The sequence below is a fragment of the Hyla sarda genome, chromosome 1 (genome assembly GCF_029499605.1).
Source record: "Hyla sarda isolate aHylSar1 chromosome 1, aHylSar1.hap1, whole genome shotgun sequence".
NCBI lineage: Eukaryota > Metazoa > Chordata > Amphibia > Anura > Hylidae > Hyla > Hyla sarda.
The window spans coordinates 154,373,209-154,399,921 of record NC_079189.1 but is presented as its reverse complement, the minus strand read 5'-3'; the positions used below and the strand labels follow the sequence as shown (position 1 = coordinate 154,399,921).

General features: G+C 41.4%; 1 protein-coding gene across 7 annotated transcripts in view; it reads right to left on the bottom strand.

Annotated features, from left to right (window-relative positions):
* The window catches only part of INPP4B (inositol polyphosphate-4-phosphatase type II B), a 665,917-nt gene that overhangs the window by 307,984 nt on the left and 331,220 nt on the right, over positions 1 to 26,713 (bottom strand). For 6 of the 7 annotated variants that reach the window (XM_056562903.1, XM_056562897.1, XM_056562899.1 and 3 more), the window contains one exon: positions 3,223 to 3,302. In XM_056562903.1, coding sequence (XP_056418878.1) covers positions 3,223 to 3,302 — 80 coding nt within the window. Of the gene's footprint in view, positions 1 to 3,222; positions 3,303 to 4,604; positions 4,675 to 26,713 lie in introns of those variants that run through there. The other variant, XM_056562902.1, reaches the window with a different exon arrangement.

The following is a 26,713-nucleotide window of genomic DNA, read 5'->3' as shown; positions in this document are numbered from 1 at the left end:
CACAGTCAGGGATACAGCAGCAGGCGGTATTGAAATTCTCCCTCTGGATCCGGCTGCTCCAGACTGGAAACATGATATGAATGCAACCGTAGGGTGCATTTACACCACAGTTAGTGCACATGGTTGAAGCATATTAACCCCTTAACCCCTTAAGGACTCAGCCCATTTTGGCCTTAAGGACTCAGACAATTTAATTTTTACGTTTTCATTTTTTCCTCCTCGTCTTCTAAAAATCATAACTCTTTTATATTTTCATCCACAGACTAGTATGAGGGCTTGTTTTTTGCGCGACCAGTTGTCCTTTGTAATGACATCACTCATCATATCATAAAATGTATGGCGCAACCAAAAAACACTTTTTGTGGGGAAATTAAAACGAAAAACGCAATTTTGCTAATTTTGAAAGGTTTAGTTTTCACGCCGTACAATTTATGGTAAAAATGACGTGTGTTCTTTATTCTGAGGGTCAATACGATTATATTGTTGTTGCGCTTAAAAAAAATCACAAACTTTTTAACCAAATTAGTACGTTTATAATCCCTTTATTTTGATGACCTCTAACTTTTTTATTTTTCCGTATAAGCGGCGGTATGGGGGCTCATTTTTTGCGCCATGATCTGTAATTTTTTTTTGATAACACATTTGCATATAAAAAACTTTTAATTAATTTTTTTATTTTTTTTTAATAAAATGTTTTAAAAAAGTAGGAATTTTGGATTTTTTTTTTTTTCGTTCACGCCGTTCACCGTACGGGATCATTAACATTTTATTTTAATAGTTCGGACATTTACGCACACGGCGATACCAAATGTGTCTATAAAAAAAAAATTTTACGTTTTTTGGGGGTAAAATAGGAAAAAACGGACGTTTTACTTTTTTATTGGGGGAGGGGATTTTTCACTTTTTTTTTACTTTTACTTTTACATTTTTTTACTTTTTTTTTTTTACACTTGAATAGTCCCCATAGGGGACTATTCATAGCAATACCATGATTGCTAATACTGATCTGTTCTATGTATAGGACATAGAACAGATCAGTGTTTTCGGTGATCTTCTGCTCTGGTCTGCTCGATCACAGACCAGAGCAGGAGACGCCGGGAGCTGGATGGAGGAAGGAGAGGGGACCTCCGTGCGGCGTTATGAATGATCGGATCCCCGCAGCAGCGCTGCGGGCGATCCGATCATTCATTCAAATCGCGCACTGCCGCGGATGCCGGGATCTGTATTGATCCCGGCACCTGAGGGGTTAATGGCAGACGCCCGCGAGATCGCGGGCGTCGGCCATTGCCGGCGGGTCCCTGGCTGCGATCAGCAGCCGGGATCAGTCGTGCATGACACGGGCATCGCTCCGATGCCCGCGGTTATGCACAGGACGTAAATGTACGTCCTGGTGCGTTAAGTACCACCTCACCAGGACGTACATTTACATCCTGCGTCCTTAAGGGGTTAAGGACCGAGCGTTTTTCCGTTTTTTGCACTTTAATTTTTTCCTCCCTACCTTTTAAAAATCATAACCCTTTCAATTTTGCACCTAAAAATCCATATGATGGCTTATTTTTTGCGCCGCCAATTCTACTATGTAATGACATCAGTCATTTTACCCCAAAATTGCCAAATGGCAAACAGACATGTTAACAGTTTTAATTCATGCCATCAATCTCATAATCGCATCAATCTCATAATATAGCCAGGAAAAGTATGCAGTGGCGCTTCACTCGCTGGCTCACTACTAAATCTGTCTCGTTGCAGGAGATGATCTCCTTTATTAGTCTATAAACCAGATTTTTAAAATGAACCTGCTGGGCAACCCCTTTAAGCTCATTTCTTAAATGGTACCTGTCACCATCAATTAAATTTAATATATTATAGATTAGCCTATTAGAATTACTTTTCTAATATGCTTCTTAATTAACCCCTTAAGGACCAAGGGCTTTCCGTTTTTGCACTTTCGTTTTTTCCTCCTCACCTTTTAAAAATCATAACCCTTTCAATTTTGCACCTAAAAATCCATATGATTGGCGCCACCAATTGTGGCTTACTTTTCTACGCAGTACATTTTTCTGTAAAAATGACACCTTATCTTTATTCTGTAGGTCCATATAATTAAAATAATACCCTACTTATATAGGTTTGATTTTGTCGTACTTCTGGAAAAAATCATAACTACATGCAGGAAAATTTATATGTTTAAAATTGTCATCTTCTGACCCCTATAACTTTTTTTTTTCCGCGTATGGGGTGGTGTGAGGGCTCATTTTTTGCGACGTGATCTGAAATTTTTAGTGGTATCATTTTTGTATTGATTGGACTTTTTGATAACTTTTTATTCATTTTTTCATAATATATAAATTGACCAAAAATACGTTATTTTGGACTTTTTGGAATTTTGGCCGTTAAAGGGGTTAATAACATTTTTTTAACCCCTCAAAGTTTGGACACCAGGGGTCCTTTTTTGAGTCCTGCCTGCAGTCCTGCTAGCAGCTTGTCTCCTGCAGCAGCCTTGCATAGACAAAAGTCAGGAAATGCTGGTGGAGCCTTAGTTCAGCAAATTGTATAGAGTGCATAGAACTGAATATTACAGCTCCCTTTCCCTTTGAGCTGAGCTAGACTGTAGAGCAGGATTTCTCAACCAGAGTGCCTCCAGCTGGTGCAAAACTACAAATCCCAACAAGCATGGCCTGCCAAAGGCTGGTAGTTGTAGTTCTGCATCAGCTAGGGGCACCTTGGTTGGGAAACACTGTAGAGTCATGATGCCTTCAGTGCAAAATGCTAAATATTGCTGCTAATAATACTGCTGCTGGGCAGTTTGAACACACTGTATAGTTCAGAGCTGAGGGGTGTGTGTGTGTGTGGTCTCAGCCAATCACAGGTCATCATACACTGAATTGCTCTAGGTTGTATGTTCAGAGCAGCATAGCAGAGAGGAGGGCGGAAGTTCTCCCCTTAAGGGCTTCAGATGATGTCACGCCTGCTCTGGAATGCCCAGCTGATTGAGAGTGAGCTGAATATACAGCACAATATCAAAGTAGAAAACTAAAAAATTATAAAAATAAAGATAGGTTGTGGTTTATTATGATGGGGGAAGTGAACTGGGAGGATTAAAAAAAAATTATCAAGATCATGACATGTAGTTTAAGAAAAGAACTTGATGTACTCTAGTTATCAATAAAATTGTCATACACTTTATATTTATCCTTAAGGAAGTTAAGAAAGAAAACCTACTTGAGATTGAGAGACAATGGTTGCTCCTTTGCTTTGACCAGATCCTTCACTTTAAATGTGCTGCAGCCCAGGAAACTCTTCTACAGATAAAAAAGAGAAAGAAATCTTTGATTAACTCTGGAATGACATTACGTTTTTTTTTTACAGGCGAGTGTACACTACAAAGATGACCTACTTCCCCAGAGATGAGAATGTGATAGCTCTTATTACTGCAGGTGAATTTGCTATATGTACAAAACACAGTATAAAAACAGAACAGAAGGGATATAGAAAGGATGGAAGTAATGTAGATGCATGTTCTTTTCCTTACATCTATAGTGAATATATATATATATATATATATATATATATATATATCTGTACCACAAGGACATTGGGCTGTGGTGATCGCAACTACTGCTGTTTATTGTGTTACAGCCTCAAACAATGTTTACGTTTTTTAGTTATTCATTAGAAAACTCTTCAGTTTCCCTAATAAATGTTTTTTTTTGCCTATATATTATTACTGTCGCTTAGCAACAAATGCTGTAATATTTAGATGACAACTGAACTGTCATGCTTCTTTTGTCGCTTGCTATGCTGTGCAGGTTGTGGAGAAAGACAGGTGAAGAAATTCTTGTCTCAATCTCAAAATGAGAGGAAAAATGTTACATTCAAGCTTTACATAAGGACCTCACTTTCTCCTCCACGGAGAAGATTTATTAAAACCTGTCCAGAGTTTTCCTCCATTGCGACCAATCAGATCGCTTCTTTCATTTTGCAGAGGCCTTGTTAAAAATGAAAGAAGCGATCTGATTGGTTTCTACGGGCAACTGGGCAACTTTTCCTCTGGACAGGTTTTGATAAATCTCCCCCATAGTCTTTTATGGAATAACTCTTTATTAAGTAATGTAGCAGACTGCAGTATTCCATATGGCTTTAAAAAAAAAGCTCTACTGACATAGATCAGCCCAACAGAGGCCAAAGAAGACCCCACTCTTTCGGCCTCCACTGCCTGAAAGGGGATCTTGAGATATGTTCACATATGCATGACACTTATGGCAAACAGTGGGAATACACTGCAGTGTGCTTTTAGACCATCGGCTATATGTTATATAAACCAATGCCCTGTCTTATATTTATTCATAGGTAAACATAAAATATACCCAATTTATAGAACATGGCTAGACAACAAAATCAATAAAACACTTTTACCCAGATTTATCAAACTGTGTGACAGAAAAAATGGAGTGATTATTACACAGCAACCAATCACAGCTCAGCTAACGAGCTCTGGTAAAGTGAAAGCTGAGCTGTGATTGGTTGCTGGGGAAAATCCCTCTATTTTTTTCTCTAACACAGTTTGATAAATCTGGCCCTTTAAGTCTTTTGTCTTAACCCACCTTCCGGCCCCAACTCTTCTTGTTTGCAATATTGCTAAATATTTAGGGGGAGATTTATCAAAACCTGTCGAGAGGAAAAGTTGCTGTTTTGCCCATAGCAACCAATCAGATCGCTTCTTTCACTTTTAAAAAGGCCTCTGAAAAATGAAAGAAGTGATCTGATTGGTTGCTATGGGCAACTCAACAACTTTTCTCTGGACAAGTTTTGATAAATATCCCCCTTAATGTCTGATGTGTGCCAATAATTTTGTCCAGCCCATTTTTGGAGTTTGGTGACATTATGTCCCATTTGCTTTTTTTCCCTCCCTTTTTTGGTTTAGTTCCTATACACACAAAGGGAATAAACATGTGCATAGCAAAACATGTGTTACGTCAATCCTTTTCTGTGAGAAATACTTAATTTTCTATAAAAATTTCAGGGATGCCAACATTTACGGCCATGACTGTATATATGCTTATGACAAGACGATGGCAATGTAGAGGCTGAGTGGAGGTGGTGACATCCGTGGTGTCCCGGTACAGGACCTGGTCCTGTCCCTATCTAAAGTCCTCTCAGCCAGAGTCCCTTCATTCCCATAGAGCTCTCCTGCAGGGCTTACCCTTGGTCGCCTTATATAAATTGTATATTGTTTAGTATATAAAGATAATATAAATGTATAGGAAATATGATGTACAGTTGTAATGTATACTTGCTTAAAGATCTTCCAGGGTCATGTGATGTACCAAGAGTTCACTGGGTTCAGGACTTACAGGTTTGCGGACCAATGAGCTTAGTCCAGCCCCTTATTATATAAAGGGCTGTAACCACTAAATTATCTCTCTCCCTGCCGGACTATCAGAGAATATCTGAGCAGAAACCTCAATTCCTCTAGGCCCAAAGCCTAAGAACCTGCAGCCACTAAAATGTGAGTTACAAAGCTCAATCTACCAGATCCTGTGTGACTACTGCCAGCTAGAATATTATAATTAGTAGCACAGTGGCCTGCATCAAAGCGCATTGCTTCAAAGTCCCAGCATAGCCTGTGAGGAACCTGCATTCCGGTTACCTCTTAAGAGACTGTTATGTATGAAGACTGTTGCATAAAATCTTCAAGTAAAGTTCTTCAGTTTATTCATAAAGTCAGATGTGGACATTCCATTATTCTCCCTACGGTTTCTGGGACGGTTGGTGGTAGGACCATTAACACTAAGGAAACCTCACCCTGGCGTCACAACATCTAAGGGTTAATACCACCAGACCCTGCATTTACATCACTGCAACACCCCAGACATCACAACTCTCCTGGTCCACCACAACTCCCTTAGGGGATGGGCTGGAGTAAGATCCAGCACAGCTTTCTGAGACAGCAGAGGATGAGGAGTTGTCTCAGGAGGGAGGGAGAAGTGAGGGAGCTGCTGAGACAATACCACACTGAAAATGAAAAGACTACAAAACTAAGCAAAAATATACTGAAGCCAGTACAATTTGTAATAACACTTTATTAGTAACTTCTATCTTGGAGTGATTGTTTTATTTAAATACAAATTTCTGAAAACAGAATACCCCTTTAATAGCATAGCTGATATGTGTTGGTGTTATTATTATTATTATTTTATATTAATATTTTCTTGGCTTCTCAATAACCAACAAATATGATTTACAGCATTCCGAATATGTTGTATCATTCCTATAGCAGGGGCTGCCTTAAACTACAGCCAACAATGACTTGCTGACATATCATAGATACATGGAAGCAAGCCATAATGGTGGAATTTGTGATCTCAGACCAACAGTTATTTCCAGCACAAATGGACAATCGCACTCTATATGGCATCTGAACACCTTTGGACCTGCTTAGGATATATTCACAAGTGACAATTTGTTGTCGAAATTTCTGCCACTTTTCCATTCATCTGAATGCAACCTGCAGAAATCCATATGCCTGCCGCCTAAACAATTTTCTGCAACAAAACAAATCCATGTGCGTCTATGTCCCCGTTATACAGCAATTGTTAGATGCTGGACATTTCCTCATAATTCATGTTGTGATTTCCATTAAGTCTGATGCACATACAACCTAAGAACGTACCAGAACATTTCAAACCTTTGAACCAAGTGAGCGATGTGGCTGAGACTTTAATTGCCTATGAGGGTAGAAACAATCCTGCGAACAGAAATCTTTTACTTTGCTGAATTGCACTGGGTAATTATTACATCTTAGGAAGTCTCATGGTATTATTCTACTAGCTCAAGCTGCTATTAGAACATGTATTATGGGGGATATTCACTAAACGATGATGGCTCTTACAACTAGTTAATGGTGTTTCAAGTGAAAAGCAGGAAAGTGGGAACAATTACTGCTATTTTGTGAATAGTTCTCATAGGAAGAATCGCAGGTCATAGTGAGATAAGTAGAGAAGAGACACTTATTGCAGGTCCAAATGCTACTGCCAGCCCTATATTTAGTGATTCTGCAAAAGAGGATTGTCATTATTGCGTTGTAATACTGCATTTTAGTGCTAATGCCATGCAGTTTGCATTACAAAGGTTAGAGGATACAAAGTGAATTGATAAAAGTTATGCTAATGTTTTGGTTCTATTTCTACTGCAGAATATAAACATTCTATTCACATATCAGACTAAAGAGCCTTCTCCAGAAAGGAGGGAGACAGAAGGGAATGGGGATAGGAATTCCTGGTTTTAATTTATATTATCTATTGAGAATCATCATACTGTATTACTGTATTATAATGGAATATTATTAAGGGTAGGGTCACACGGAGCGCTTCAACTGTGTATTTTGCGCTACGCATGCGCCCACGGCAGTCACAAGAGTAAGCTCCCTGCTGCGGCCAGGTACCTCTGTATGTCCGCTTGTAGCTGCAGATTTCCTACAGTAGATACAGTGCCTGCTCATTACAGATGCACAGCGGGAAATGTGTTACTACAAGCGGACACACTGAGCAGCCTGGCCACAGGGGGAGCTCTTGTGACTGCTGTCAGCGCATGCACAGCGTGAAATGGTCTGTGTGACCTTACCTTAGGATGTATTCACACATACAGTATCATGCGCATATTTGAAGCACAGGATTTGAAGCTGTGTTCAGTCATTTAGTTTACATTGAAGTCTGCAACTTCAAATATGTGCAGGATACTGTACATGTTAATATACCATAAAGAAGTTAAGCCTCCTTTACATATGTCCGTCTTCAGTTTTTTTTTTCCCTCCGTCACTGCAGAAATTTCACCATTCATGTGAATGAGACAGTTCACAATCATCCAGCGTCTAAACTGAGATGCCGGATGATTGTGAACTGTCCCATTCAAATGGATGATTGGACTCGCTGGACTGGCACGGGCAGTGGAACAAATCTTGCTGTGTTCCCCTGTCCGGCGATCACAAACATTGGACACCACATGATGCACAACTGAGGCATCAGTTGTGGCAATTTTCACCCAGTTTTGCCGGAGCCGAACATATGTAACTCTAGCCTTATTAGGAGATACTGCTGTGGAGACAGTGATTCAAAGGCAACCCGGAAGGAACCAAACACTTTATAACTTGCATCCCTTTCATTAAACACTGTAGCTGCACAGATAAAGAAGGAATTACACACACCCCCTACGGATTTACACCCCAAGGGGGCACCAAACCATATTCACTTAGGGGCCAGCCTCCTCCATAAACCACTATGGCCCTCATTTACTAAGAGTGGAGTGTAGTCTTTTTTGTGGGTTTTATTTTTCGAAAGATATTTTTCCATGGTATTTACTATTGTACCTTGTATTTGGTGATTTTGCCTAGGTTTTAGTTTTTTTACACATGCTCTGAGCTGTTGGGTTTTCTAGAGCTCAAATCCACCACATTTTAAGTGGGAACAATAGTAAATTTGTATGTTTTTGTTTAAAAAAGTTAGGTTTTTGGAGATAAGCCCCTTTCTCCTCGATGACCACACCCCTTTTTCAGGTTTTCTGAGTAAAGTGGAGAGTTAAAGGGGTATTCCAGGATTTTCTTTTATTTGACTCTGCTACAGGGGTTGTTAAGTTAGTGGCAATAGAAAAAGGAGGTATATCAGCTTACCCAGTCGTAACCAAGATGCAAGGAATTGTGGCACAATACACCTGAACCAGCGGGAGCTTCGGATGAATCTCTGAGGCCAAGTCCTCAGGTGGAGTAATCACGGAGAAGGAAAGGAAGTTCCGGCTCCCAAAGCTGGGTAAAATTCCAAGTTTATTTCTTCATATAAAAATCCAGTGCATGAGCAACAATAAAAACATAGAAAAAATAGCAACACAAAACGCACCAACGCGTTTCGACTTAACGCTAAGTCTTAATCATGGCTGCCATGATTAAGACTTAGCGTTAAGTCGAAACGCGTTGGTGCATTTTGTGTTGCTATTTTTTCTATGTTTTTATTGTTGCTCATGCACTGGATTTTTATATGAAGAAATAAACTTGGAATTTTACCCAGCTTTGGGAGCCGGAACTTCCTTTCCTTCTCCGTTGTTAAGTTAGTGTAGTTCATAATATAGTGTCTGTACCTGTGTGACGGTTTTGTCACAATTCTTCTGTGATTTTCACCCTAATATTTATTTTTAACAGCATACAAAATGACTGTTGTCATTTTTCACAGGTTGCAATGCGGCAGAGACCTGACTCACTAGTCAGCTGATGACAGGGACCCTGTCTGCGTCAATGGATGGAACGATCGCTTGGTGGGAGAGAGCTCAATCTGCAACTAATGCAACAGCTGTAGGCACCCCGATTGAAAACCACAGGTCTTTTGAATGAATGTAGCTCACTTATGTTTCAAAGGGTGGGGTGGCTGATTTGTGGGAGAGAGGAAAATGGAATGATAGGATTTGTAGGCAAAAAACAGAAATCTGAAACAGGAAATAACAGTTCACAAAAAGCTAGCCACAGTATTATGGTAATCTCACAATTTAGCGCCAAGACAAGTGCAGATCCTTCCTAAGCATGTCTATTACTGTCTGCCATGTACGTACTAAAATCACCTTATGGTGGATAACCCCTTTAATAGGGCTTTTTGGATCTTTTGTAAAATATTCTGGCGCACGACACACGCCACAAAAAAAACCCTTCAAAATCTATTGGAAAAGCCTTAGTAAATGAGACCCTATATGTTTTGTTCACATGACATTTAACCAATGATAGTGCTCTAAATAACTATGTGGTTTGAAAACACAAGGATATCTGCATTCCCTTTTGTGGTGACTTAGTGAGAGAGAACCTCTCTTTACTTTATCTTATGTGTAAATAGTTATAACTGGCACAATGGAGTGCACCACCACTTGTGTATGAATTAGTCTTGAACTATGGGATAAGCCCTAAACTGGGTTACTCATTTGTTCCTCAGGTGTCCACCTATGTGCTACAGCACTTATTCCTTAGGGGACTGGTGCCTGGTAACTGAGGACCTCTTGTCCCTGAAAAAAATGAAAATGACTGTCCAAACTGCAATTCTAAACTGCAGAACACATTGCTGTAAGAATAGTTAATAGAAACACTGTAAAAAGTGGTTTATACTGTTAACTATTTTAACAGCAATGTGTTCTGCAGTTTAAAGGCCAGAGTTAGTCTTGAAGTTTGGGCAGTCATTCCCTGTCCTTTTAGTGTATTCCAACCACCATTGGGAAGGTTGACAACAATGATTTTGTGATCTTCTTGTTGTAATTCCTTTTGCTGGTATCCTGTTCATAGTGAACCAGTGTTTGCAGTCTAAAGAAAATCAGGGGGCCCATGTCCCCTCCCTTGCCAGAGGTATGCTTGATGGACTTCTTGCCCATACCTCCCAGGCAGTACAGCTCTATTTCTCCCTTCTGTGAGTAGCACATCTACCATAATGTAAATGTTATACTCCTGACCTGTTATGCACTGTGCTCAGAGTGTAATGCAAGGAAAGGACCTGCACTGTCTAAGCCTCATCCCCACATCCTGTGTTCCATTTTGGTCTCTCTGCTGCTAGAGATGGAATTCCCCTAACAGGCAGTGGACAGCAGTTTGCAGGAAAGTGAGACTATGACCTTCAAGCCTTTTTTCTAGGAAAACTAGTCCTTTTTGGTAAATGAAGTGATATACAAATATGTTATTTATGATTCTCCGGTTCCCCAAGGGAGCAAAGTTGTTTGAAACAACATTGATTATTTAATAGTAAATATATATTGTATATTATGATTTATTTCTGTTTTGTTCAGTTTTCTTTCATGCACTGCTACACAGGTCTTCTAAGACCAATATCCTTACTTGGCACATCCTGTTCTTCCTAGCTCCTGAATAAAACACCACATTTACAGTAAAAGCTGACACATACATAAAGGAGGACATGGTAAGAATATAACACTGCATAATAGTGCAGATTTATATGCCATTTGTAGAAGGCTGGATGACAACCTTAATGGCCAAGTAGTAATGGACACGAAAATACTAAAATATATTAAAGGCTCTTGCATACTGCATTGCCATATACCTGACCGTTTGTCTTTGACTTTCAGACCCTTTTCTGAGCTTCAGTTTGAATAGACATAAATGGACAAGAAAATAAAATTCTAAAGGACAGTCAGTGCTTTGCAGCTTGATCCATATGACTAGTATTAGTAAGCACTGATTCAATATAAGTAACCTAGTGGTGACAGGAGATGGCGTTTGCAGAACATCGTGATGACATTCCAGTAATGCCAATGAGTTATACCCTCCATACCACATATATTAGCTGAGACGTCTAACAGGAAAATCATTGTATCTCTTTGGAGCTACATTCACATGTATTAGTGCAGCTTTTCATAAATTCGAGCAATTTGAAACTGCAGTTTTGTCAATATATCTTCCAGGAGCAAGCATGAATAGGAAGAGTCTGTAAGAGCCCATTTATCTCCATATGAATATTGATAAACTATAACAGTTTTGAGTGGCGATGCAAGTACAAGGCACAGCACGCTTTATAAAATAACAAGCACAAATTTGAAATAAGGAAAATGTATTGAAGCGCGTTCTGTATCACTCAGGCTGTTATTCCAAACGGAGATGTAAGTATCCTAGGTATGCAAAGATTACCTTTCCACATGAGTGCCCAGATCCAACAAACAGCTAAACTGGTGCATAAGATATATTTAAGTACAGCAGAAAGGAAGGCAGCACTCCAGGATTGATATCATTAGGTAAATAAATCTTTTCTTCACCCATAACCACACGTTTCTTCTCTACTTCAGCTATTAGTGACCTTTTTTTTTCTCTACAAAATTAGGAGTTTCAAAAAGCAATTTCGCAACTTCTAACATTAAAGGGGTTATCCAGGAACAGAAAAACAGAGGTAATTTCTTTCAAAAACAGCTCCACATCTGTCCCCTAGTTGTGTGTGGTATTACAACTTGGCTCCATTCCATTCAACGGAATTGAGCTGCAGAAACACACCTAACCCGGAGACAGACAGGGCTCAGTTTTTTAAAGAAGTTAGCTCTGTTTTTCTATTCCTGGATAACTTCTTTAAGTGCCAACAGTTTGGGAGGAGGTGGTGGGTACTGGGGCACAACTAGTTATTTTTCACTGATCAAACACACAATCAGTAGCAAACTATTAATCCTTTTATTGCCCTATACACTACTACCAGAGATGTGTGGTCTTATCCCTATACCAGCATAGACCACCAGAGATGTGACAGTTATTCCCTTCACTTGGCACATAGGTTAAATTTCCACTTTTTTTTTTTCTGTCAGTTTTTGGATATCTGCCACTGCAGTTTTTGAGTCAAAGCCAGAAATGTATTCAGAAGGAATAGGACATATAAAGGAAGGACTTATACTTCTCCTCCTTTATGAATCCACTTCCAACTTTGGCTCAAAAACTGCAGTGGCAGATATCCAAAAACTGCCAGAAAAAAAAAACAAGTAGAAACTTAAAGGGTTTCTCTGCTCCCCAGCGTCCGCAAAATTCCACCTCACACCGGAACATTGAGTTCCTGGACGCTGTGTGTGGGCTTCTGTGTTCAGGCCTGCCCCCTTGTGACATCACGGTCTGCCCCATCAATGAAAGTCTATGGGAAGGGGGCGCGAAGACCGTCGCACATACTGTATAAGGGTAGGGTCAAACACAGCGCATCTGATTAGACGCTGTGAATAGGCTGCCGACAGTCACAGAGTGACTGAAAAAAAAGCTCTCTGTTGTTATGAGGTAGCTGTGTGTGTCAGTCCGTGACTGTTGGAGGAAATCTGAAGCTACCAGCAGACACACAGAGCTACAGGGAACAGGGAGCTCGCTCTGCCGGCAGCGCATCCGCAGGGTCAAATACGCTGCAGATGCACTGCATGTGATCCCACCCTAAAGCCTCTACCTCCTCTGTTGCACTGGCTAAGAAGAAATAGGAACTCAGGACCCCTGTTCAAGTGATCAATCAGCACCCCACAATAGACTTAATAGGGTCTTTTACAATTTAGACATGTATGAATTATTTAAGGAAGGATTTAACAGGCTTTAGTATTGGATTCTTTTATTGTGAGTTCTGTAACACTTAAAAAATTTGCCTCAGATGTCTTAAATGAATGTCCTTTTCCTCCACCTAAAAGTATCAAATCCCCAAAAATCGTAAAACGATATATATATTTTTTTGCTTTGATCATTGTCAGCTTTCTTTAAAAAAAATAAATAAAAAGACACCCATCATGATTGTAGACTTGTAAATCTCTGAATATTTATGAGTCTGGCTGGCAAATATTTGAAGGCTGTGTAATTCTCAGGCTAGTTCAATAATGCTTTATGCGGGTTCAATAAAAAGTTATGACCTGCAACTTGCAATAAAATCTAACAGGAGGAGGAGGCCTTTGAGGCATCAAGCTTATTCGAGCTGTTTACTTTTTGTAATAAATGCTACTGCAGAGGTATGTGCTTGGTGTAATTGCTTTACCTAGTGCAGAAATAAACTGATACCTATATGGTCCATTAGCATATAGCATATAGAATAATGCAGGTTGAATTGGCTTTCTGAAATTATTTAAAACCATATATTATAGAAACTGTGCTTTTGCCATATAGCTTCTCAAACCTATCCTTTTTTTTTTTGAGTTAGAGGTCTTAAATGGGCACTGTCATTAAATATGATTTTTAATATTTGATTCCTTTCACCAAATAAATAACGTTTGTAACTGGTTTCCATAAAAAAAAAAAAAAAAAAAAAAAAAAAAAAACTTTTATGTTAGTTTTTTTGCTGTATACTTTTGGCCACCAGGGGTCTTCCTCCTTGGTCAGAACACATTCCATCTGGTCAAAATCTCAGATTTTGTTCTCCTGCTTGTAATGGCAGGAGACTAAACTCAGGAAGTGTTTCTCTGCACTGAGCTTGATTGACAGCTGCAAAGAGCCTCACTGACAGCTGCACAGACTGAAAGCTGCAGAGCCTTACTTAAAGATACACAGACTGAATGTTGCTGCATAGAGCTTGATGTCTTCTATTCATCAAAGCACTGCAACAATGTGAGGGCAGAAGTGGTCCCCCAGTAGGCTTCAGTAATGTCATACCTGCTGTGAAACGTCCCCTTTCTCCTGTTGGGAGATTGCACTATGTGAGCAAGAAGAACGGCATGATACAGAGCTTTTTTAAGGGTGGGAGGAATGTTAAGAGTAGTTAGGGAACATAGCCTGAGTTAGTTTAGAACAGTTTATTTGGTGACAGGTACTCTTTAAATGGGCACTGTCAGATACAAAAACTTTTAATATGTTGTAAAGCATGCAAAACCAACAGGTTTTGCAATTGCTCTCATTAGAAAATGTTCAGTATTTCATACTGAAAAAGCCAGTCAAACAACTGCCTCCCCCTGCCTGCTTGGACACATACTAGTCCTGCTGTGTCCATGCATCATCACCTATGTCATGGACACATTTACTTGATTGATAGCTGTGAGCGCAGGGCTCATAGCTGGAGGAAAAATCCTCCCACTGTCAGCTTGTGTCCCGCTACTGTCAGTGAGGACAAGCTGGGAGTTGTAGTTTTGCTAATGCTAGGGGAGATGTGAGCAGACAGCATAATGAGGGAGGGGGAGGAGACCTGCACAGTGAGGCCACACCCCCTCCCTTTGAGAGGAATTCAGACTAGTGAGCTAAATTAAAAGTGTAATAAAAAAATAAAGGTGCTAGACACATAAAAATTAGATGTACATGATTAGGATAAGGTACTGAGTAATATATTTAAAAACATGTTTTTTTGCTGGATCTGATGGGTACGCTTTAACATCTGAAGCAGAAATCCATTCCTAAAGTAAAATTGTGGAGACCTTTCATTAAAAATATTAATGTCTACCTGTTTTACGGTGTTCACTGTTCAAAAATGACATGTACTCTGCAGGCCTGTATGATTATGAGGATAACAAATTTGTATAGGTTTTACAATATTATTTTTTTTCAATTTCTAAAATAAATGAAAACAAAATTTTTTTAATTATATGGTGACACATAGAAATATGTTGTTAGCACATAAAAAACTTGTTGGCAGATAAGAAACAATTGGCCCATCTAGTCTGCCCAATATTTTGAATACAATGAATAGTCCCTGGCTCTATCTTATTTGAAGGATAGCTTTAGGCTATGTTCATATGGCAGAACTTCCACATGAATTTCCACATTGAATGGGACTGTGGAATCCCATTGAAATGAATAGGATTTAAACACATGCAGAATTCCCATGCGGATTTCAAACAGCAGAATTTTCGAATGATGCGGAATTCCTGCCAAACTAATTTGGCTGCAGAATTCACAAATCTATGCAGAATTTCTGCTTTGTAAACACAGCCTTTTGCCTAATCCCATGCATGACTAAACTTTACTGTATTTGCAGCGACCACTTCTGCACGAAGACTATTCCATGCATTCACTACTCTCTCAGTAAAGTAATACTTCCTGATATTGCTGTATAAATCTTTGCCCCTCTAATTTAAACTATGTCCTCTTGTGGTAGTTTTTCTTCTTTTAAATATCCTCTCCCCCTTTACAGAGTTGATTCCTTTTATGTAACCCTTTTATGCAATATCAGGTACATGTACATGATGATTGGGGATGACTTCCACATCATCACGTACATGTACCTGATAACTTTAAACTGCACAGTCGAGCCTCCCTGAAACCGGCCAGGGACCAATCGCAATGGTCCCTGGCCGGCGATCGCTGCTATTGGTCCGTCAGTACAGACAGACCAATAGCAGTGATAGTGCAGGGTTCTCCTCCTTCCCCTTCTCCTTCATCACTTCACTCTGTGAAGTGATCGGTGGTGAGGGGGACCCTGTTGGGGGGCGGCCACCCGTAGACTCTGAAGTCACTGTGACTGCAGCGTCTATTAGTGCAACAGAGGGAGGGAGCTCCGTCGGTTACTGCTCGACACTCTGCAAAGTAATAGCAGAGTGCCAATGGTTTCCATGGCTATCAGAGGCCCGACACTGGCCTACATTGTCATGGCAACATGAGCGATCAGTGCCTACATAAGGTAGAGACTGATCTATCCTGTCCATGTCAGTACTGACAGATATAGGCATAATTCAAAGGAGTACAGATGTGTACTCCATTGAATTGTGTGTATAATAGTAAAAAAAAAAAAAAAAAAAAAGTAAAAAAGGTGAAACAAGTTAAATAAAAAAGTGAAAAAAAAATTTGGAAAAAAATAAAAAATTTGAAAAATAAAAAAATTTGACAAAATATAAAAAACCAATAAACTAAATCATATATGTGTATAATACACCCCCAAAAATAGCCCCCAAAATACATCAACATGTCCCACAAAAAAAAGAGACCTTACACAATTGCGTCAATGAAAAAATAAACAAGTTACAGCTCACAGAATACGGCGACTTACAAACATGATTTTTTTAAAATATAGTTTTTATGCCATAAATGAACTAAGATATAAAAAAAGTATATGCATTTGGTATCGCTGTAATCATATCAACCTGCAGTGTAACGTTAACATGTCATTTATACCGCATAACGAACGAGTGTCACATGTACCCCAGAATGGTACCCATGAAAGTGTCAACTTGTCTCCCAAAAAATATTTTTGCACCCCAAGGCCCCTGTAATTTTATATGATGCCAATAAAATATCCTAAATCAAAAGGATGCCCCAAAATTCACACAGCACGCTTTCGTGTCTGAGGCCTGCATGATAGACATGTAGCGCACATATGGGATGTTTCTAAGTATGTCAGAATTTGGGGAATAAATCTTGAGTTTTATTTCTTTGTCAACACCTACTGTGTTACAGAAAAAAAATGGATTAAAATGAAAAATCTACAAAAAAAATAAAATGTTAAAATTCTGCCTCCACTTTGCTTTTATTTCTGTGAAACGCCTAAAGGGTTAATAAACTTCTTTAAAATAATTCTGACTACTTTAAAGGGGTATTCCAGGCAAAACCTTCTTTTATATATATATCAACTGGCTCCGGAAAGTTAAACAGATTTGTAAATTACTTCTATTAAAAAATCTTAATCCTTCCAATAGTTATTAGCTTCTGAAGTTTTCTGTCTAACTGCTCAATGATGATGTCACATCCCGGGAGCTGTGCATGCTGGGAGAATATCCCCATAGGAACTGCACAGCTCCCGGGACGTGAGTCATCAGAGAGCATTTAGACAGAAAACAACAACTCAACTTCAGAAGCTAATAACTATTGGAAGGTTTAAGATATTTTAATAGAAGTAATTTACAAATCTGTTTAACTTTCCAGAGCCAGTTGATATATAAAAAGTTTTGGCCTGGAATACCCCTTTAAGGTGTGAAGTTTATAAAATTGGATAATTTATGAGGGTATCTATCATACAGGCCTCTCAATTCCACTTAAGAACTGAACTGGTCCCTGAAAAATCTGATTTAGTAATTTTCTTGAAAATCTGGAAGATTGCTGCTAAACTTAGAAATCTTCTAACATTCTAAAAAAGTAAAGGAATGTTTATCAAATGATGGGAACATAAAGTAGACATATTGTAGATGTGAATTAATCATTAATTTGGTGCTGCATGACTGTTTGTCATATGAGCAGAAAATAGAAAATCTAGAAAAATGCTAATTCTTTATTTTTTTTGCACATTTTTTTTTTTTTTTTTTTACAAAAAATGCTAAATATATCAATCAAAATTTACCACTTATGTAAGGAACAATATGTCACAAAAAACAATCTCATAAGTACAAGCGTTCCAAAGTTATTACCAAATAAGTGGACGCATGTCAGATTTTCAAAATTTGCCTTGATCATTAAGGTCAAAACAGGCTATTGAGTAAAGGGGTTAAGGTGTACCTGTCATTAACAAAAAAAAATTATATAATGTAGAAAATAACATGATATGTATATTTGTAATATACATTGGTAAAAAAAAAGAAAGTGTATATTCTTGTCCCTACACTTATTGTCTGTGTGTCTCTGTGAGGAGACCAAATACAGGAAGTGTAGGTGGACAAGCAGGGCTCTGTACACTGAGGACAAGCAGGGCTCTGTGCAGTGAGGACAAGCAGGGCTCTGTGCAGTGAGGACAAGCAGGGCTCTGTGCAGTGAGGACAAGCAGGGCTCTGTGCAGTGAGGACAAGCAGGGCTCTGTGCAGTGAGGACAAGCAGGGCTCTGTGCAGTGAGGACAAGCAGGGCTCTGTGCAGTGAGGACAAGCAGGGCTCTGTGCAGTGAGGACAAGCAGGGCTCTGTGCAGTGAGGACAAGCAGGGCTCTGTGCAGTGAGGACAAGCAGGGCTCTGTGCACTGAGGACAAGCAGGGCTCTGTGCACTGAGGACAAGCAGGGCTCTGTGCACTGAGGACAAGCAGGGCTCTGTGCACTGAGGACAAGCAGGGCTCTGTACACTAACGACAAGTAGAGCTCTGTGCAGTGAGGACAAGCAGGGCTCTGTACAGTGAGGACAAGCAGGGCTCTGTACAGTGAGGACAAGCAGGGCTCTGTACAGTGAGGACAAGCAGGGCTCTGTACAGTGAGAACAAGCAGGGCTCTGTACAGTGAGAACAAGCAGGGCTCTGTGAAGTGAGGCTCTGTGACATGCTCCCAACTCACACATCAGGATGATTGACAAGCCAGGAGCCTGCACAGATCCCTGCTTGTCCAGCCCTCACTTCCTGTATTTGGACTCCTCATAGAGACACACAGACAATAGCTACATGGACAGCATTTTTTCACCCAAAAATAAACAAATATTTTAATGAATGTATATTACAAATATACATTTAATAGTATTATCTACATTATATTAAAATGTTTTGTTGATGACAGGTACACTTAAAACATTTCTATCCTATCATATCTTTTTTTTTATTTCAGTTGATGTAAATGTAAGTTTAAAATATTTTATGCAAAGTATGAAATTGCTAACTTTTTCATTGACCTTTTAAATATTTTTTTCAATGTTTTAACATATTACTTAAATTGGTAATCCGGCGCTAAACACCTTATCCCCTATCAAAAGTATAGGGGAATAGATGTTAGATGGCGTGGATTCTGCCGCTGGGGACCCTGTTTTTCAGTTGCACAGAGCGAGGATTGCTCTGTGGCTGATGACGGGCGGTGCAGGGGACGGAGTAGCGTGACATAATGGCCCGGCTCATCATGACATCATGCTCCACCCCTTCAATGCAAGTCTATGGGAGGGGGCGTCAGGGCTACCACGCCCCCTCCCACAGACTTGCATTGAGGGGGTGGGGTGTGATGTCATGAGGGGGTGGAGCTGTGACATCACAATACTCCGTCCTCTGCACTGCCCATCATCAGCCACAGAGCGATCCTCGCTCTGTGCAGCTGAAAAACGGGGGCGCTACAGGAGAGAGCGTGGGGTCCCCAGCGGCGGGATCCCTGCCATCTAACATCTTTACCCCTATGCCTTTGATAGGAGATAAAATGTTTAGCACTCTGTGGCTGATGATGGGCGGTGCCAGTGGCGGATCCAGGGGTGGCAATTGCCCCCCCCCCCCCGAGATTGCTGACCCCCGTCCCCTAGCATGGTGGAGCCGAAGCTGTAAGCTCCCGCTCCACCATTCACTAACCTTTCACACACGCTTTGAGTATACAGCGTGTGAGCTGCGGGGACGCGATCAACTAAAGGCTGGCGCGATGACGTCACATCATCGCCCCGGCGCCTGGAGACCCCGTCCCCGCGGCCTGCATACTGTAAGTAAGGGTATGCTCAGGGTCCAGGGGATTAGGGAAACATTATATGTGCCACTGTGAGGGGAGGGGGATTTAATAACTTGGGGGGGGGGGGGTTGGGCAGAGAAAAGGGAATATTTAATGAGGGGCTGCAGGGCAAAGCACAGGGGGCATTATATGTGAAGAGCACATGACAGGGGGGCCCCCTGTCCTGTGCCCCTCACATATAATGCCCCCTGTGCTGTGCCCCTCACATATAATGCCCCCTGTGCTGTGCCACACATATACATTATATGTGTGGCACAGCACAGGGGGCATTATATGTGAGGGACACAGCACAGGGGGCATTATATGTGAGGGGCAAAGCACAGGTGGCATTATATGTGTGGGGCACAGAACAGGGGGCATTATATCATATAATGCCCCCCTGTTCTGTGCCCCACACATATAATGCCCCCTGTGCTGTGCCCCTCACATATATTGCCCCCTGTGCTGTGCCCCTCACATATATTGCCCCCTGTGCTGTGCCCCACACATATCATGCCCCCTGTGCTGTGCCCCACACATATAATGCCCCCTGTGCTGTGCCCCTCACATATAATGCCCTATCATGCGCCCCTAATATATAATGCCCCCATCATGCGCCCCTCACATATAATGCCCTCTGTGCTGTGTCCCTCACATATAATGCTCCTGTCATGTGCCCCTCACATATAATGCCCCCTGCCCCGGTACCGTAGGAGCGGTGGTCGGAGCACTGAAGATGACGTTTAGGTAACTTACCATGCGTACATCCTAGTTGCTCCGCTCCTATGGGTGCACACACGGGACGTCACTGATGTCCCTGAATACGCTACCTCCCGGCGGCCCCTGGATTTTTAAAGTTATTGCGGGGCCACAGAAAGGTAACTGGGACATCCTTGTGTCCCAAAAAGATCGTTCAGGACACAGGGATGTCCTGCTGAATGTGAGGGGGGGGGGGATTACAGTATTTATAACACGTACCCTCATTTTCACAGGAAAATTTGAGGGGGGAAAAATAAATGTAAAATAAATGACTATAGCTCTGAACTATATGCCTCATCATCCCCCCAACTTTGATTCCCCATGATCCTCAGTTTGCCCCCCCTCCTTCTTCCCCTTTTATCAGCCTCTGTGCCATATTTAACCCCCCCCGCCTCCTTTCCCATGTTTTCCCCTGCTCATCATTCTCCCCCCTGCTCATCATTCTCCCCCCTGCTCATCATTCTCCCCCCTGCTCATCATTCCCCCCTGCTCATCATTCCCCCCCCTGCTCATCATTCTCCCCCCTGCTCATCATTCTCCCCCCTGCTCATCATTAGCCCCCCCTGCTCATCATTAGCCCCCCCTGCTCATCATTAGCCCCCCTGCTCATCATTACCCCCCCTGCTCATCATTACCCCCCCATCTCATCATTAACCCCCCCTTCTCATCATTAACCCCCCCTTCTCATCATTAAACCCCCCTGCTCATCATTAAACCCCCTGCTCATCATTAAACCCCCCTGCTCATCATTAAACCCCCCTGCTCATCATTAACCCCCCCGCTCATCATTAACCCCCCCGCTCATCATTAACCCCCCCGCTCATCATTACCCCCCCCAACCCGCTCATCATTACCCCCCCAACCCGCTCATCATTCCCCCCTGCCAATCATTCCCCCCATCATTGCTCCCCCCTTTTCCTCCTTTTTCTCTTTTTCATATTTCCTTACCTGGCCGCGCTCGGCAGGCTCAGGTGATGCATCGGGTCTAGTGGGCTGTGACGAGTTACGTCTGCTGCGGCTCCTCTGCACGGCGTCAGGTACGTCACTCGTCATTTCCTGCAGCGCTGGGGTGTAATGAAAAAAACTGTGCCCTGGAGGAAATGATGAGTGATGTGCCTGACGCCGTGCAGAGGAGCCGCAGTAGACGTCCCTTGTCACAGCCCACATGACCCGACGCATCACCTGAGCCTGCCGAGCGTGGCCAGGTAAGGAAATATGAAATATAGAAAAAGCAGGAGGAGTCCGGGGCGGCCGGGCTATCGGGGGCCCCCGATCCGCTAATGAGCAGCCCGCAGGGATGTCCCGAATGTGACGGGGTCCCCTGCGGGCACGGGGCCCAGAGCAGGTGCTCCATGAGCACCAATGATGATCCGGCCCTGGCTGTGCCCTTCACATATAATGCCCCCATCATGTGCCCCAAACATATAATGCCCCCTGTGTTGTGCCCCTCACATATAATGCTCCCTGAGGGGACAGGACAGGGGGCATTATATGGGAAGGGCACAGCACAGGGGGCATTATATGTGAGCGGCACAGCAAAGGGGGCATTATATGTGAGGGGCAAAACACAGGGGGCATTATATGTGCAGAACGCATGATGGGGGCATTATATATGAGGGGCACATGATGGGGGCATTATATGTGAGGGGCAAAGAATGGGGGCATTATATGTGAAGCGCACAGCACAGGGGGCATAATATGTGTGGGGCACATGACAAGAGCATTATATGTGAGGGGCACAGCACAGAGGACATTATTATTATGAGGAGGGAACAGGATGGGTCATAATTATTATATGTAGGAGCACAAGATGGGGCATTATTACTATATGTGAAGGCACAGAGTGCTTTGCATTTCAGAAATATAGTGTATATTATGAGGAATTTCTGGGGTGGTACGTTTTTTAGGGGCCACAATACACTACGGTATTTTACTCAGAGGGTGCACTGCACAGCAAGTTATATTCAGAGAATGCAGTGTGTGGTAGTATTAGATTTAGAGGGTGCAGTGTGTGATAGTATTATATTTAGAGGGTGCAGTGTGTGATAGTATTATATTTAGAGGGTGCAGTGTGTGATAGTATTATATGTAGAGGGTGCAGTGTGTGATAGTATTATATTCAGTGGGTACAGTGTGTGATAGTGTTATATTCAATGGGTACAGTGTGTGATAGTATTATATTTAGAGGGTGCAGTGTGTGATAGTATTATATTTAGAGGGTGCAGTGTGTGATAGTATTATATTTAGAGGGTGCAGTGTGTGATAGTATTATATGTAGAGGGTGCAGTGTGTGATAGTATTATATGTAGAGGGTGCAGTGTGTGATAGTATTATATGTAGAGGGTGCAGTGTGTGATAGTATTATATTTAGTGGGTACAGTGTGTGATAGTATTATATTCAGTGGGTACAGTGTGTGATAGTATTATATTTAGAGGGTGCAGTGTGTGATAGTATTATATGTAGAGGGTGCAGTGTGTGATAGTATTATATGTAGAGGGTGCAGTGTGTGATAGTATTATATTCAGTGGGTACAGTGTGTGATAGTATTATATTCAGTGGGTACAGTGTGTGATAGTATTATATTTAGAGGGTGCAGTGTGTGATAGTATTATATTCAGAGGGTGCAGTGTGTGGTAGTATATTCAGAGGGTACAGTGTATGGCGGTATTATATTCAGAGGGCACAGTGTGTTGTATATTCAGGGGGTACAGTGTGTCAGAATTATATTCAGAGGGTGTGTGCCAGTATTATATTCAAAGAATACAGTGTTTGGCAGTATTATAATAATTATTGTTTTCATATAGAGGATCAGAATGTGATGACATAGTGAGGAGCCATCTGGGCATCAAGTTCTGACGAGAGAAGATTTAGCTGGAACAAATCCTGGCGGTATGTACATCTGAATTAGATAAGGAAAGACTATAGAGAAGACGTCACCTGTAATCACTGATATCATCATGTATTCTCCTCACTATAGAGAAGACGTCACCTGTAATCACTGATATTATTGTATATTCTCCTCACTATAGAGAAGACGTCACCTGTAATGACTGATACTATTGTATATTCTCCTCACTATAGAGATGTCACCTGTAGTCACTGATATAATTGTGTATTCTCCTCTCTATAGAGAAGACGTCACCTGTAGTCACTGATATCATTGTGTATTCTCCTCACTATAGAGAAGACATCACCTGTAATCACTGATATCATTGTGTATTCTCCTCTCTATAGAGAAGACGTCACCTGTAGTCACTGATATCATTGTGTATTCTCCTCACTATAGAGAAGACGTCACCTGTAATCACTGATATAATTGTGTATTATCCTCACTATAGAGAAGACGTCACCTGTAATCACTGATACTTTTGTATATTCTCCTCACTATAGAGAAGACGTCACCTGTAGTCACTGATATCATTGTGTATTCTCCTCACTATTTCCCATCAGAGCTGTAGTCACTGAAGAAGTTCTGCAATTATGATGGGTGAAACAACAACTCCCAGCATCCCCTTACCACTGCTTAGGTCATACTGGGAGCTGTAGTTTTAAATGGTAAAAACTTCTTTAGCACTTTCCCATTCTGTGGCAATTGGTATATTTGATTATTATTCCGACATGTGAGCATGGCCTAAGAGCCTTAAACAAGGTTAGGACTGTATGATACATTTAATAATATTGTAAGAGAGTAGACTCTGGATCCGCCCCTGGGCAGTGCAGGGGACGGAGTATCGTGACATCACTGCCCCACCCCTCATGACATAATGCCCTGCCCCCTCAATGCAAGTCTGTGGGAGTGGGCATCACACCAACCACGCCCCTCACACAGACTTACATTGAGGGGGTGGGGTGTGACATTACGAGAGGGTTTTAACTTGGTTTTACACCTTTTAGTCCTACAAGGACAAAGCAAAAAAAAAAAAAAAGTTAAAATTATACTTCAGCTGTGTCTAAATTACAAGTTGGGCTTCCTTCTGTTGAAGCCGAATACTCAGCTTTAAAAAGCACAGTATTAGGCCGGGTTCACATGACAGAATGTCCGTGCGGAATTCTGCATGAATCTTCCAACATAAACATTCTGCAGCAGTAGAGACCAATTGATTTCAATCAGATTCTGTTGCTCTGTTCACACTGCAGAATTTCTACGGCAGCATGAACATGTTCAATGTTTTTGCGGATTCTGCAAGGAACTGCATTGCCGTCTATGAGATGGCGCATTTCTGAGCCGTCCTAGCGCCAGCATGTTCTGCCGGCGCTCTGCTGTCTGTGGAATGTCCGCACAGAGATTTTCCGTACAGACATTCCACTGTGTGAACATAACCTTAAGTATGTAAAAGCAGCAAATGGCACACATGGATTTCATGTACCACCATGCCAGTCCGGTGACAGATTGGGCATGGTGCAGTATGTCTTGAAGGCTTTTATTTGGATTTTTTTAAATCTCATTAACTAGAGTATAACATCCAGCTGCTGCCAAGATCACAACAAAAATATAAAGTTAAATTGTATTTTCCAGAAATGTATTTAATACTATGATGCCCATTTTAGCTATGAACACTCTACTATATGCTCAAAAGTCTTCTATTAATGCTTTCCAATTACCGGCAAGGTCTCAAATATACCACCTGATGGGAAGGTAAAACTGTCAAGAAAACATGAAAGCGTCAGACAGAGCAGGTTAAGAACAGTGCTGGAATTGGGAAGGGTTTGAAGACAAAAAGGGCAAGATTTAACAGAAGAAAAGGGCGTGAGGATATCATGATTATATAAGATTTCGGAGAGATGATGATAAGGGGAGTAAAGTGAGAAGCTGCTAGTATTTCTGAATCTTAACCAGAAATTTTTATCCTATTGTACCAAAGGTCTGAGCTTGCTTCTGTTTATTTATTTAGGCCATGTTCCCAATTAGCCGTTTTATGGTTTAAAAAATGTGCTGTTTGTTTATAAACACTTTCATTTTAAAGTTGTCCTTTTTACAGCCATAAATCTTATTCCTTCCGATTAAGGCCCAAAGTAAAGCCGTTTCTGTTGCTGTATTTGGACACATACTTGAGATCCTTGTGGTAAAGCGTTTGCAAATATCTTGTATGGATATATAATTAAATAGCATGCTCAAAATGTATTTTTGAACATATTTTGGGCCAAAAATATGTACAAAAATTGGCCAAATATATATATTTTTAAACCACAAAGAAAAACTGATATGTGAACATATTCCACAGTCCTTTATAACAATTTATTAAACATAAGGTTATGTTTACCAGTTTCACGAGGAAATGTCGGGCAAATTTCCCTTACAGCAGAATCCTGTTGATTTCAAAGGGATTCTGTGGCTTAGTTCACCTGTAGTGGAACTTTGATTCTGCGAGAATAGGGAACATTTTCAATCATTCAGCGGAATCTGGAGGCAGCTGCAAGCGGAATTCCGCAGTGTGAACATACCCTCACAGAGTAAGAAACTTATTTTTATATTATACAAAAGGAGTGAGCACTCTAAAGAGGAAATACTATACTATCTACAGTGATAATCTAGTGCCATGACTATAGATACTATTTTCTGTCATGACCAGTGTTGCCAGGGCCACCATACAGGCAGTACCCCAGTAGGGGGCCCGGTGCCCAGGGGGGCCCGGGCTCCATGACCGACCCCGCTCACTGCCCGCTGGAAGTAGACAGTGAAAGCAGGAATGTCGCTGACGGGCAGTAGAGCAGTAAAGAGGAGGACGCACGGGCCAGCCAGGATTGTGAGCTTATGGCGCCTGCACCAAGTTAGCTTCCATGGTTCGATCACTGCTACTCCGGAATGGAAATCTACTGCTATGGCCCATAGCAGTCGATCCTGACCCTAGACTAGAGAAGGAGTGATTGGACCACAAAAACAGGCCGGTACACAGACATACTGCCTGTAGCCACATACTATATATGTCTGGAGGCAGTATGTCTGTGGAAGGCCTACAGCAGTATATGAGGGCACAGAGGGGAGGGGGGCATTAAATATATATGGGAGCACCAAGAGGGGGTCATTAAATATATATGGGGGCTCCGAGAGGGAGTCATTAAATATATATGGGGGCACAGAGGGGAGGGGGTCTACAAATATATATGGGGCACGAAGAGGGGGTCATTAAATATATATGGGGGCACCAAGACAGGGTCATTAAATATATAGGGGGGGCACAGAGGGTTGTACAAATATATACAGGGGCACAGAGAGG